Source organism: Erpetoichthys calabaricus, chromosome 12, assembly GCF_900747795.2.
Source record: "Erpetoichthys calabaricus chromosome 12, fErpCal1.3, whole genome shotgun sequence".
NCBI lineage: Eukaryota > Metazoa > Chordata > Cladistia > Polypteriformes > Polypteridae > Erpetoichthys > Erpetoichthys calabaricus.
The window spans coordinates 143,591,467-143,607,388 of NC_041405.2; the positions used below are offsets into that span (position 1 = coordinate 143,591,467).

The 15,922-nt window shown below is 36.7% G+C and overlaps 1 protein-coding gene across 1 annotated transcript; it reads left to right on the forward strand.

The window, feature by feature from the left end:
- Nucleotides 1–787: 787 nt before the first annotated feature.
- Nucleotides 788–15,332, forward strand: LOC127529928 (mucin-16-like). Its single transcript, XM_051935298.1, has 11 exons — nucleotides 788–922; nucleotides 1,132–1,199; nucleotides 2,211–2,380; nucleotides 2,571–2,719; nucleotides 3,087–3,154; nucleotides 3,239–3,411; nucleotides 6,119–6,321; nucleotides 7,319–7,386; nucleotides 7,859–8,022; nucleotides 12,673–12,782; nucleotides 14,366–15,332. Exons 1-11 carry the CDS (start codon nucleotides 809–811, stop codon nucleotides 14,450–14,452), a joined length of 1,374 nt encoding a protein of 457 aa, XP_051791258.1. The 5' UTR covers nucleotides 788–808; the 3' UTR covers nucleotides 14,453–15,332.
- Nucleotides 15,333–15,922: the final 590 nt, after the last annotated feature.

The following is a 15,922-nucleotide window of genomic DNA, read 5'->3' on the forward strand; positions in this document are numbered from 1 at the left end:
CGTGTGACTCGTGCTGTAAATCTCTTCCTTGTTTTTAGTTCATGTGATTACGTAGGAGGCGTGATGACGCGATACGTGACTCCGCCTCCTCCATTACAGTGTATGGACAAAAAATATGTTCCAGTTATGACCATTACGCTTTGAATTTCGAAATGAAACCTGCCTAACTTTTGTAAGTAAGCTGTAAGGAATGAGCCTGCCAAATTTCAGCCTTCCACCTACACGGGAAGTTGGAGAATTAGTGATGAGTCAGTCAGTGAGTGAGTGAGTGAGTCAGTCAGTGAGGACTTTGCCTTTTATTATTATATATATATATATATATATATATATATATATATAGTAGCAGTAGGGGGCGCTAGAGCTCCCTTGAACCCTCAGGTACCACTCCAAACACCAGGTAAAATTCCAATTATTATTTATTTTATAATAATAGTGTGCACAAAGCACCCTCCACTCCACACTACTCATACAAATCAATACTCAATACAATAATCAATTCACCAATCCTCCTTTCCTAGACGCGTTGCCACCCTTCCACCCAGCTCAGCTCAGCGTCTGGGCTTTCCCACAGTCCTTTTATATTCCCTGACGTGGAAGTGGTTCCAATCCTACAGTCCATGATTCCTTATCATTTCTGGGTCAGATTAAAAGTCCTTTTCTTCAACCTGGAAGCACGTCGTTCCTTCTGGTCATGTGATTATGACGCACTTCCGGGTTATAGGGCACGTAGCACTCTGTAAGCCTCCCTACAGCGGCTCCTGGTGGCCCCCATGGTATCCAGCAGGGTTGTATAAGTATTTAACTTATTATGTCCTTTACAGCTCCAGTCTACTTCACTATTAACTTCACATTGACCAATCTGAGTTTCAGTGGAGAGCTCGCAAACAAAAGCAACCCAGTGGCGAGCACTATCACATCTCTGGTAAGTCTTTTCTCTTCAAAGATTATCTGGCTATACTATACTATCTACCAACAGTAAATTGTATCATGTTAGCAAAATTAAAAAAGCAAGAAACATTCTTAAAAATTCAGAATTGTTGTCCGTAAGTCTTTTTGTCACTATGTTTCAATGCATATGCTGTTAGTGCAATGTGATTTTTAATTACAATGAAGTTATCTCCATGCCTCTAGGTCAGTAATATGCTTGAAAACAGCAGTTTGTCTCCGGAATTTAATTCTTGTCAGCCATTTTCCTTCAGGTAATCACTTGTGTATTTTTAACTTTTAATTTTACTAATAACAAGCAGGTTTTGGTTTAATGCACTTTTTACATAAGCTGACCCTGCAGTGAAAGGATTGCTTGTTTGAAATAACAACTCTTGTATTTGAAATATGAAACTGTAAAAATGGAAGCTTTAATAAAGGGCACCAATGCTTTTATGCCGTTGGTTTATTCAAGTCAACACTACAGCTATTATATTTAAAATTTGTTACTGCAAACATTACTTAAATAAGGTCTTACATTGTAGGAAGGAATTTACAATAGTAAGCTTCAGAATCTCCTGGGTTTAAATCCTAGCCCAAGGACAGTTTGTGTGCAATGCATAAATTCTGCCTTATACTGGCATGGGTTTCCTCCGGTTTCCATGCGTCCCACAATACATGAATTTTGGATGGACTGGACTGGTGCCACTGAATTGGCACTGTATTCATGTGTGCATGCCCAACTTAGGGTTTATTCCTGCCTAGCCACTGGTGTTAATGGGATATTGAATTTTGTAGGTCTGTAAAATTAAACAGTAACATGACATTCTCAAATTACTTTGGTCTACACAAAAATCCTCCTATGCAAAAAAAAGCAATGTACTTATTAAATTTAGATGTGCTGAATCCATTTCTAACATTTCAATTCTCTCTACCACAAACCATTTCTACAAAATTTTTGATTTACTGAAAATGCCATTTTGAAAAACGCTATTTATGGAGAGACATTATAGTGAAAAGTGGAGCGAGTCTATGTTAGCAGCTGTCTTTTAGTCATTCCACTGTGAAACTTTACATAGAGTATTAAAAGAGGAAAAAAACTACTTTTTCTAAGTAATAATTATATTTGAAATGATTGTAAGCGTAACCTTCATCTTTCAAAAACTGGATATGATAGAGCAATTCTGTTGCCAGATTTGGATTCAGTACCCTTAAAAATATAAAGAACACCTCACATTTTTGAAAATAAAAGTCCTCACCCAGTCTATAATCTTATTCTGTTTCAGTCCTGGACTCAACAATGGTACAACTGTAGTGCTCAGCTGCACATTCAAGAATGACACTTCAGTGACAAATTTGAACAGAGTGACTGTTTACACAGAGCTCAGCCAAAGAACCCAAAACAGCACTCTGTTGGGACCGTACGGGATGGATCCCAACAGCTTCTATGTCAATGGTGAGTACGAGCATTTATTTTCGGATTAAGAAAAGAGTAAAAAAAATGTACTTAACTTGAGAGTCTGAAGTTAAACTATTATGGCAGTTGATGGTTTTTATAACTTTCAAGAATTTTCTTCTGATGGTTTGAAGATAAAGTTTACAGGAGGTAACATTATATATGTTTTTTTCTTTTTTTGCAATTTTAGGCTATCATGAAATCATACCATATTCTAACAATCCCATCCTTCCGTCATATTCTGTGAACTTCACAATCACTAATGTAAAGATCCCTGCAGATCTGGGTATAAGCAGAGCTGATGAATATCAATATCTGTCTCTTACACTCACTACCTTGGTAATTTTTTCAAATTATTTACATTATTAATTGCAGCTGTATTGTAAAGAATAAGAATTAAATTAAGTAAATGAACAATTAAATATGGACATAGTTTTGCACTCCCTGTGGTAATTGTTTGAAACAATATGAGTCGAATTATACAGAAAATTCTAAATATAGGCTAGGTACAGGAAAAATTATGAAAGAACACCCCCGTAATCACTTCATCAATAGTAGTCAATAAAACTTTAACAGGTATGGCAAAATGCAGAGAGCGAGTACAATGGGCATCATACAAGCCCAAAAGCAGGTCTCCGTTTTAAAAAACTTTTTTTTTTAAAGGCTGGTAACAATTATATGGTGGGATTTTTTTTCTTTTCTACAGATGGACAAGCTTTTCAGAAATAGTAGTGTTCCCTACTTCTACAGTAGCTGCACATTACTTGATTTTAGGTAAGCAGACATTTATTTGTATTTGTGCTTGAGACACACAATTCTCTTTTTTCTGCATTTCTCATTATCATTATATTCTTGCAGTCCTGCAAATGGAGGTGACAACACGGCAGTGTATGCATTGTGCAATTCCACAAATAACAACCCTGTCGATGGATCTAATGTGGCACAAGTCTACCATGCAATAAGAAGTGGAACTGCCAACATCACAACTTTGGGACCCTATACACTGGACCAAAACAGTCTATATGTTAACAGTGAGTAACAACATCAAACCCCAAACTGTTTGTTTGTAGTATACAACTTTCAGTGTAGAATTATCTCTTTCTGGTAGGGGTGAAAAAATACTGAAGTGAAAAGATGTAATACATGCCTGTTCCATTACTTAAGAATATTAGATGTCTGATGAACAAGATGAGACCATTTAGGCTACAGCCACAATACTACTTAAAAAAAAAGGACATTAGTCTGCATTTTCACCTTTTGTCCACACTACCCCAGTGTTTTTAACCCCAGAAAACAGAGAGTTTTTAAAATGTTCTCCAGAACCATATGCGTCTTAAAACAGCATCATAGCCTTGCAATGTGGATGGGCAAAATATCGACTTTTGAAAATGCAGACTCTAAATGTGCTCTGATTTGTTTGCGCTTATTACAGAGCCCTTCCCTGACTGGATCCTGACCACTACAATGTCTCATTCACCACTTGGTCATCCTTCATAGAAGAAAAACACATTTCAACATTGTAGTCATAGGGGAGCTGCTTTCTATGGCATTTTTGCATAGCTTGCTGCATACATCTAAATTGTGGTTTGTACAGTTTGCGTGCTACATACATATACAAAAGGCAAACAATTCACAAGTGGCTACAGTTTTGCAATTAATCCCACTGTCAGCAATATTACCATCCTTTCAATGATTTTTCTACTGATGCGCTCATAACCAGTGTAGGTAAAAATCTATATCATATGCATTTAGGGTGTTTAGTCATTTTTGTGTGTGTGGATGGAGATATTTTTGTAAACGATGAAAAACGCTACTGTGGACAGAGGTGGATTTCATTTAAATATGCCAATTTTAAATGAAAATGTAAGAAGTGTGGACCTGGCCTAGACTCAATATGGGTCGTGGAGTTGCTTTCTTAGTCCATCAAGGTCATTGATTAGCTAATAGCTACATTGTCCCAATACCTCATCTAAATTATTCTTAAGCATTGATAAGGTTCCTGCCTCAATGTCATGAGTCAGTTTGTTTCCAATTCCCATGATTATTTGTGTGAAGATGTCCTTCCTTGCTTCCCTTTTAAGTACACTTCCCCTCAGTTTCCACTGATGTACTTGAGTACACGATTGACTGTTAAATTAAAAGAAATTTGATGAGTTGTCTTTATCAATACTTTTGAGAATTTAAAAGATCTGAATTAGGTCATAATGCACCCTTCTCTGCGATGACTAAAGTTCAGCTCTTTAAGCCTATCAGAGTTGGACATGTCCATTTGTCCAGGGATGCATTGACTGCCCTTCTATAGCTGAGATGTATTTTTTGTAGTGTGGGGACTGGAACTAGAGACGGTACTCCAGATAAGGTTTCAAGAGCATTTATACAGATTAAACCAGGGATTCTCAAACTTGGCCCTGGGGACCTACTGTGACTGTAGGTTTTTGTTGGACTCCTGGCCTAATTAAGTGAAATGTTTTTTTTTTTCCCCAGATTCTGTGTTTTGGGAACAATATAGAAATTAAAAAACTAACTCTGATATAAAAAATTATTAAAATGTACTATTTTAATAATTAAGTAGTTAAAAGGTAATAATATATTTTTTTCTTCCATCCATCCATTATCCAACCCGCTACATCCTAACTACAGGTTCACGGGGGTCTTCTGGAGCCAATCCCAGCCAATATAGGGCACAAGGCAGGAAACAAACCCCAGGCAGGGTGCCAGCCCACCGCAGGGCAAACACATACCCCCACACCAAGCACACACTAGGGACAATTTAGGCTCGCCAATGCACCTAACCTGCATGTCTTTGGTTTATTCCTCCTGTGGGAGGAAACCAGAATACCTGGAGGAAACCCACGCAGACACAGAGAGAACATGCAAACTCTACGCAGGGAGGACCCAGGAAGCGAACCCGAGTCTCCTAACTGCGAGGCAGCAGCGCTACCTACTGCGCCACCGTGCCGCCCCTATTTTTTTTTTAACTATATTTTCATTATGCTTTTCCAGGTGTTCTAATTATTTACTTAATCCATTATTTTCTAATTAGTGTGTCTGACGCTAAAGTATTTGCAGCCTTTCACGATTCAGTGTTGTTTGCCTGGGTGTCTGCTCTGCTTGTTTTTAATTGTCATTATTAAGATACAATGAAGGGAGCAAACTGCACAGAGAAAGGGCAAAACATAAAGAAATCAACAAAAGAGTTAAGCATTTAAAGCATTTTAGCAAAAAATAGAAATATTTCCAAATGTCTCATCAATGTAAAAATCATGCTGCTGTGCTTTTCTGGATGTAGAATAAGAGAAGAGAAAAAAATATCAGCTAATTAAATAATATCAGTGTTATTAGTTGTTGTCACTGATTATGAAGCTGGTTGAAACAAAAACCTGAAGTGACAGTGGGCCCCCATAACCAAGTTTGAGAACTCCTGGTCTAGGCTGTATAAATGCTCTTGAAACCATATCTGGGGTAGTGTCTCTAGATCCGGTCCCCACACTACAAAAAATGCATTCATATTTGATTTATATTTAAGTTTTTACAACACAACCTCATTTTATTTGCCTTTTTATTTGCTTCTGCACAATGCCTTTTTGAATGCATTGTAACTGAAACATATATTTTTCTTGCATACAAAAAAGTGGTGAACATAGGTCTTCTATCTGAAGAATAATGTAATAGTTATTTCAATACATTATTTTAAATTTTCCATTTGTATTTTATTTTAATGTTCCATTTGTCTTTTAGACTATACTGAGGGACAGAAGCTTCCTTTCCCCACTCCCACTGTTCTGAGTTCCACATCCATGAATCCAATGACAGAATCCACCAGCTCTGACAGTAGTAAATTTACTGTTAATTTCACCATCATTAACAGAAACTACAGCCAGGACTTGGACAATCCCAACTCTCTATTATATAAAGAAATGAAGTCAAATATAACTCAAATGGTAAGTGCTATTCTTTAGATAAACTATAAGATAAATGACTAACAAAGCAACAGAGCTAATTACAACCATTTAACTAAACTAAAAGAAGTTTAAAAAGCAGTAGACTATCTTTCCTGCCACCTCTCTGTTGCACTGTTTGATAGATTCTGCATTTTAAGATATTCAGAATGTTTTTTAGTTAGATAAGACAATAATGCTTGGAGCTGCCAAGATGACTTCTGGACTCCTATTACCCTGTACCCTGTCATGGACAAATGAGGAAAGAGAAAGTGGATGAATGGGTTGGATAAATTAATGGAGTATTTTTTTAGATTTATAGCTGTTTTTTTTTTTATCCAAAAACATTTAAAGTCGTAAGTTTACAACAGTGTATATATTACTACAACTAGCCGTACCCTCTTAATTGGTTATTTAAATGTCACACATTTGAATCAGTGGAGAGAACTAAAACAGAAACCTTGAGCAACAATTAAGCAATTACCTATAAAAGACTGAAAAATAATTTCATATTGCAGTAGATTGGTAGATTCAGGTGTGAGCTTAAGATGGAAACAAAGCTGCACAACACAATGGTTTTCACATTCTAAAGCAAATACTTAATTCCTAGGGTAGCCTTGACTGTCTTGACTTGACTTGTGCAATATTAAATTTACCTTTCCTATACCTTAAACGTTACTGTGACTGGCTTAGTTTATTCTACTACACACGAACCTTTTAGGCAAATAGGAATTCCCATTTGTTTGAAAAAGCCATATTTTCTGTCAAGATAATTGAATGTACTGTGTATCAGAAAAAAAATGAAAACTATCGAAAATAGTCCAAACAGGCCACAACCTGTTTTATCAAAATGCCACTAGTTTTAGCTAAGTACCTTAATTTATATATAGAAAGTCATTCGGTACATTTAGTCATGCTGGGAAAAATCTTTTTTTGCATTTAACCATTTTCATTTTGACAAAATAGTTTTTTGTAATAACACAAAAAATATGTTTTACAGATGACAGCTCTGTACAGTAAAAGCAGCTTGAACAACAGTTACCAGTACTGCACACTAAATGGTTTCAGGTAAATATAAAACTACAGATAATGGACAAATGTTGAACATCTAACAAGTATTCTTGTTCTCTGTAATGGGATAGAATTAAATATGGCAGTCTGTGTTGGCATGTCAAGTGTATAAGAGCTTCAGCCCTATGACATGGAATCACTGCTTATTATAAAAAGGCAATAAACAAAAGTGTTGTTTATATTTCCTTTCAAAAATATATGCAAAAGCTCAGAAAAAAATGCATAACTGCTGTCAATGTTGGCTTAAAGATCTCGTAAAAGGTTACTTTTATACTTATAGGTTGATCTATGAGTTATTGATAAAAAACAAAAAACACCTTTTCAAGAACTCATTTACAGAACATTCTAACAACAGACAGGATTAGTTTTTTGCAGCTTTACTATGGACTTGTATGGTGTGGCTTATTGCTGTCGGAACATCATGGCCACTGACAGTGTTTTGTATCAATTCTGTGATTTGGCCCTGTAGTGCTGGATCTGTGAAAGTGAACTGCCTTTGCACCTTCAAGAAGATCAGTAATGGATCAGCCCTCGTTGACAGCGCTGTCCAAAATGCCTTTGCAACGGGGACAAACAGCACAACACTGCTCGGAGGGGTCTATGAGCTACGATCAGACAGTCTGTCTGTGAAGGGTAAATCATAATCCACATAGTATTTGATGTTTTGCACAGACTTGTCAAGGCTGATCAGGACTTGATGTTAGGGTGTTGAATTAATGTTTGATTTTTTACAGATGTTTTCAAGCAAACCACAAAATCATCAAGAACAATTCATTGGCAAATTCATAAAACAGAATACTGAATCAGACAGACAGACAGACAGACAGACAGACAGACAGACAGACAGATTTTTTTTATTTTTAAAAAACTACCTTTATTTTGATAACAGTTAAAACAGCTTTGAAACTCACACAACAGGCAAAAACTATACAACAGAAAACACAAAAATAATCTTTTTTCATTGTCTCACTTTAAAACACATTTCCAAAAAGGAACTTCCACCCAAAAACAAAGAGCCCACCTCATTATATTCAATCCCCGATCTTTCTTTTAGATTTTTTATCACAGCAAAAAGAGGTTGAAGACTAGCACACAATATAAAACAGTAAAACATGGCCACCCTAACACCACAAAAAGGACAATAATCACCAATTCCAGGACTAGTTATTGCCAAAAAGGAGTTCACTGCAAGTATGTTATGCAACAACCTCCACTGCAGATCACACACCCAGCTAGCCAATGGTGGCTTGTACAGCACCCTCCAGGACAGCTCTGCTCTCTCTGGCACAGTACTTCTGTCTCTTCAAGGATTGTCTAAAGGCATCTTCAGTTGAGTCTGATGGTTGACTTTTACACAGATTCTGTACAGCTACTTTCCTATCACAAACTGCAGAGGCAAGTCCAATAGGCTGCCTATGGACAGTAAGATGTTTGTTTTACTTCCTGTCCACTCACCTGCTGTGTAGGAAAAATTAAGTCACCGGAACGACAGAGACTCCTGTCTCCTCTGCTATTGTTATTGCATCTTTTCAAACAAATCTGTCCAAATCAAGTATATTTTTAAATTTAGAAAAATGACACATGTATAAAGTTGTGAGCAAAATGTTCTAATAATCCCCAAGAGGAGCCAATATGAGGATTGAATAACAAAGGCTCTTCCAGTACCCAAAACATGATATTTTTTTTCCAAGCCGAGGTGGACTAAGTCCGGCCTAGTCTCACACTAGCAGAGAACTTCTTTTGGAGAAGTTTATTTTAGGTGATGACATTTGTTCGTAGGTCCTTTGAAAGCAGTCACCTTATTGACATCCTTCTGATTCCTGATGATCACCACAATATCATCTGCATAAGCTGTGACTTTGAATGGCTTCACTGTATACTTTGGAATAGACAGACCACTCATTATTTTTATAACTCTGTCAAGAACAGCTCCAAAGCCACCGCATAAAGCATTCCAGATAGAAAGCAGCCCTGTCAAACTCCTCTTTGAACAGCAAAAGGCAAACACAAGCCACCATTGACTTTTACTACACTATAAATGTCACTATACAGCAGTCAGGTGTATTTAACAAAAATCTCCAGAAACCAAAACCTCATAGCATTCCAAAATAAGAATGTCTGGCCCAATCAAAGGCTTTCTTTTGGTCTAATGAACAAGTTCTAAGGCAGTTACAATATCCAGAAATAGAAAAATATTAAATAAGGTTTTGTCAGGAACAAAGTAGCTCTGACCTGGATGCACCACTTTATTAAGAACAGTCCAGAGTCTGTTGTCCAAAGCTTCAGCCAAAATCTTATAGTCTGTACACTGAAGTGACACAGGTTACCAGTTTTTAATCTTGCGTAACACCAATAACTCTGGGGTAAGACACCTGTCCTGACACTTCTAGCAAGTCTGGACCAATGAAATCCAAGAATCCTTTATAAAATTCAACTGGGATTCCATCAATACCAAGGACCTTTCCTACATTAAGCCCCATCAAAGCATCTGAAAGTTTCACAAGAGTCAACTCTACATCTAAACTTCTCAAATTCCCCTTAAGAAGCTGAGGAAGATTCTGTAGCAAATGATGACATTCACTGTCATTGCGAACTGTCTCTGCAGCATACAAAGTGTTACAGAAATCCTTCACAATCTCCCTTATCTCCACTGGCTGCTGTCGGACTGTACCATTTGCTGTTCGCATAAAATATAAAATTTTGCTTTGCGAAATCTTTCTTTAAAGGACAAAAAAATATCTTGCTGGTGCATCTATTTCATTTAGGCTTTAGAAGCGTGCTCTCACCAGAGCCCCTTTAACTTTGATATCCAATAACTGAGCCAGACACCACTCTTTACGGCTCTTCATTAACTATGTGTTTGGGCCTAAATCAAGAAGCTGCTGGATCTCTGTTATCTGAGCTTCCAATTCAGCCATCTCTGACTTTAAAAGTTTAGTGACATTTCTAGTATATTGTTGACACAACAATTTCATCTGCACCTTCTCTAACTCCCACCATTGTTCCCTTTTTTAATTTTCCACCTGTTCTAAAAGTATTTGAACAGATACGTAAAATTTTGATCTAGAATTAACAAGAGGAATTAAAATGCCAATAAGCACTTTTGAGTTTGTAAGCTGTTAGCAACACATTGCAGGTTACTAAACTGTGATCATAGAATCCTGTTGATGTGATGGTACACGACTTAAATAGTCCAAAGTGATGCTTAAACATGTACCGGTAAATGTGATCCCAGTCTGGCCAAGGACACCTCCCCGCCGCTTACTCTACCCCACGAATACTGCCTGCTCTCCCAATTTTTTATCCTACATGCATCCACCAAATTCATATGGCAGATAAAGGATTATAATTTTTAAATATAAAAAATAAAACTACACTTTAATAAGCGGTCTCCACATTCTTATGCTTTGGACATTGTAATCTCCATTCTTTTAATTCCTGTGCGTCAGACACCGTGAGACACTGCCTTCACCTTTCTCACTTCCACTGGCCACCGCGGCGTCTTCCTCCGTCACAGCTGGTAACGTCGCAAAGCCCCCCGCAGTGATGGAAAACTCTACAGCGCAGCATTCTCGATCAGCTGCCGGCTCCATATGGGAGCTTTACATGACAGCGAAAAATATCGTATACAGACACCAGTCATTCGTGACGCTCCAGTTTTTTTTCTAGGATTTAATTTCTTATAAATGGAAGTACGTTTGACAGGTTGGCCTTATTATTGTCCAAAAGGCTCGGTACAATTCGTGTGTAAGGAGCAGAGTTTGGAAAAATATCACTCATGAATGAAAAAAGTAAAATTATCTGATTTTTATCCAGAAATGCTTCAAAAATAATTTTCAGGCTGTCCTTCTGTGACGACATCAGACACGGCAGTTGAAATTTATGATGCAATAACAAAAATAAATATAAACATTGCACCGATAACAATTTATTGCAAGATAAACTAATTTACAACTAATAATTCCGTTTTGTTCTCATTCCGAATGCGTTCTTGCTCTGCGCAGAAAACATCCCCACCTATCACTTGTACACTACACTGGTTCTGGTTTTCGCAGCTTAATTATAAACTTATAATTAGAACACGGCTTATCAGTGTGTCTACACTATATTCTTGTCTAGTTGATGCTTATAAATAATTATATGTGAATAATGATTACTGTTTCTCTATACAGTATATGAATAAATCAATGCAAAATTTATCTTAATTTTTCTCAGTACGTCACTTTAATTTTCTGATATGTTGGAGGGCGGCAAATTGAAGCTCAGCTCCGCACCGCCCCGCCCCGAGCGGCACGAACTCGAGCTCCGCTACTTTTATAATGCCTAGAATCAACCGCTCTAGACTGCAGCCTTATGGGCGCAGTTGCTTAAAGCCAAACAAGTACGTTAAGAAACGTAGCAATATTACGAAAGAAACAAATAAGAGATAAAAAGCTAAACAAAACCGCACATACCTCAGTCTCCGCTCTTACACACCACAACGAACATCCGCGCCAACACAAACACCCGACATGCACTGCGACAACAAAACAGGGAGGAAGCAGATAGATAGATAGATAGATAGATAGATAGATAGATAGATAGATAGATAGATAGATAGATAGATAGAAAATTACTTATCTATCTATCTATCTATCTAACACACCCTTATATTACAGTTTATGTTTTGTAAATTGTGGCTGCTCACAAGAAAATTAAGGAATGGGAATAGATGAATAGACATATGGCTGACCTGTAGTGAAGCACTTAATTTAATTAGTGAAGTTTTCTTTAAATAACTGTGTTATGTTCAGCTGTATTGGAATCATATATCACAGAACCTAAAGAACATGATAGATAGATAGATAGATAGATAGATAGATAGATAGATAGATAGATAGATAGATAGATAGATAGATAGATAGATAGATAGATAGATAGATAGATAGATAGATAGAGCAGTATGGACAAACAACAGCAGGGGGCTTATATAGTTTGATCGATGATGATCATCCTTTCTGCCACTGTTTCTAGAGAGTTCAACATCACTCTTGTAATGTAAACTAGTGTTCCTGATTAGTTTATTTAGGTATTTGTCATCAGCCTGGCTGTGTAATTAATTAGGTAATGTGAATATAAAGCAATAGATGTGAATATTGTTGACATAAGGTTGTAGCCACTCCCTTCATTCTGACTGATTGAAACAAATAAACTCGAAAGCTACAAGACCAAATTAAAATGCCTTAAAATGAGCAAATCAGTTGAATGTTTTAACATACACTTGCTTTCTCCCCTTTCTTCCAGACACTGTTATCATAATTCCACAACGTAATGAAGTGCCCTTCTGGGCCATTATCCTGATTGTCCTGGCAATCTTATTGGGTCTCATTCTTCTTTTCTTCTTTTGCTTTTTGGTAAGATTTGTTTCAGCCAATTTTTTTTTTCATCTTGTAATGTAATCAGACTTTTAGCACACTAAGTGTAAATGAAATGCACTTCATCCTTGGCTCAACAATATTGTTCTTCTTCTCAAATGCATTTTTATAAAGCTACCCTAAATCTCACTGAGGAACAAAGTCAAACAGGAAAAGTCAGAAAAAAAGTTACAATGTTTTAATATTAGTAGTTATTGTAGTCATATTGTCACATGTATTAAAGTACAGAGAAATTCTTACTTGCATGTTCAAACCAATATGCACAGTCACAACTCTGTTGTGACATGATATATAAGAATGTACTGACATAATAAGAACAATAATTCATTACATTTACATAGCACTTTCCTTGCTGCTCAGAGCTCTACATAGGCAGAGGGGAACCATCAATGTGTAGCCCCCTTCTGGAGGATGCAACAGGAGCCATTGCTGCACCAGTACGCTCACCAGACACATTAGCTATTAGGTGGTGAAAGGTGTTAGTGGTAGCCAGTTAGAGACGGGGGTGATTAGTGGGCCATAACTGATGAGGCCATGACGGGCATTTAGCCTGGCCTTTGCCTCACAGGTGGCGCAGTGGTAGTGCTGCTGCTTTGCAGTAAGGAGACTGTGGAAGATTGTGGGTTCGATTCCCAGTTCCTCCCTGTGTGGATAGCGCTTTGAGTACTGAGAAAAGCGCTATATAAATGTAATGAATTATTATTATTATTATTATTACACTTTCCGAAAAAAAATGCCCATGGATCTTTTATGACCACAGAAAGTCAGGACTGCGGTTTTAAATCTCATCCAAAGGATGGCACCATATTTATAGCACAGGATCCCTGTCACTGCACTGGGGCATTGGGATCTACATACAGACCACAAGGTACTGTAAGTGCCTCCTGATGGCCTCATCAACACCTCTTCCAGCAGCAAACCTAGCTTTTGCTAGATGGTCTCCCATCCAAGTACTGGACGGGCCCAAACCTGCTTAACTTCAGGTTGATGACCTGCAGGTGGTATGGTTACTGTAATTAATAGGAACACAAGTCAGCACACCTAATGCGCTCCTTAGTCCCATGTCTATGCTTCCATTAGATGAATCCTTGTGGAAAAATCCTGAGGAAAAATTGCAGTAGAGAAAGATTACAGTTGTGTTGTTATGTTCATTATCTCTTTGTTTGTGTTACTGTCATTTGTCTCTGGGACACATGCAAGTAAGAATTTTATTGTACTATGAACACATAAAAAGAGCTATAGAAATGCATGTAGTAATTTAAGAAAACTTCTTGTTTTCATAGAGAGTGCTGTAATAAAATGATTTAAACATTTTGATCTTTTACTTTATTAGAAAGAGAGAACCAGTGACACATGAAATAAATGACCAGGTAGTGTGGTGGAGAGTAGAACTTTTTGAAAACTTCAAAACTCAACTATTTTAGAAAATCTGGGTGAAAGGATGCACAAGTCAATAGGGCTGAATGGCCTGTCCTTGTCAAAATGTTTCTTATGTTCATAATGTATGTAGTTCTGTAATAAAATGATGCCCCCTTACTCATTTTTTTTCTTATTTCTGGCAGCTGGCACTTCTGGCCCAACGGCGCATGGCTGGCTCTTATGATCTGATGAAAATCCCTTATGGCGAGTACTACACTCACCTAAAATAAATGGAATAAATGCATGTGGCCAACTGTAAAAGGCTGACTTTCTGCTGATTCAGAGCTCTCATGGAAAACATTTTATACTTCCTACAACGAGAAGGTCAAGAACAACTTGGCTTTTGTAATATAACAACATTGATATTTCTAGTTATTTACATACAATTTGCAATTGCTCTGTAAGAACAAAGAAGATGTAGTGATGTGGTTTACTTCGCTTGTAATAATGATAAAAATAATAATAATAATAATAAACATTTTATTTATATAGCACTTTTCCCAAGCTCAACTTGAAGTGCTCAGAAACTACTTTTTATGTTTAGTATTATCAACAAACTCTTTATGTTGACCTTTGTACTTTCTTAATGTTGATTCAAAAAAGCAATATTTAGCAATATATTATTTCTCATTTTCAAATGCACACAATTGAAGGAGTATAAATACTGCAGGAAAACAAAATGTAATAAAAATGCCTCTTTGCACAGGAACCGTGGTTTTAAAATATCTAGTGTATTTTTTACTCAGGAAATGTAATGATATTTCATTTTTACAGTCTTTTTTTCTTATCAGCTACAAAATTATAGCTATGTTGCAAAAGAATCAAATAAAATAAACCATGTCTGTTTAGTATCATCTATGAATATACTATATATGTAAGGATATTTGTGTGTGTGTATATATATATATATATATATATATATATATATAGAGAGAGAGAGAGAGAGAGAGAGAGAGAGAGAGAGAGTAATCATATTTATAAGTGTTTATAGCTTTCAAAATGCACTCTGTGTAAGAGTAACTGTAATATTTTTGCTGGTACTTAAAATGATATTTTATTGTATGAAATCATTAAGACTATATATTTTATTACTATTTAAAATAAATTATTGCCAACACAGACCAAACCAAAATTTCTGCAGCAGCTCATTTCAGACACATTGTACAACTTTTTGGGAAATATGTGAAGTTGTAAAAACGTGACAGAACTAATTGAAATTTTGACCTTTCCCACCAAGCACCCAGGTAATGCTGTTTTTTCTGTGTGTGTGTTGTTCCAGATGTGAAAAATTAATGACAATAATTAGGCCAAAAAGATGACACCTTTTGGCTGCATTGTGTTGCAGTGATTAGAGATGTTGCCTCCCAGCTCCAGGAACTCACATTTGAGCTCCGGCCCAGTCACTGTTGGTGGAGTTTGCGCATTCTTCTTGTTATTATCTGGGTGTTTTCTAATTATTTTGGTTTCCTTTCATGTCACAAAGATGTGCATATTAGTTATATTAACAATTATCCTGCAGGAGGATTTTCACGAATGACCCAAGATAGTCTGGCATTTTGAGTCGGCTCATGGTTTTACACCCATGACAGCTCCCTTTAACTCTGGAATTTAAAATGGGTTGGTGACTCAAAAATGTCTCTAGTTCTAGAATGAACCTCATTTATTTAGATCTGTAACAGACTCCATACAGTAAATTACCA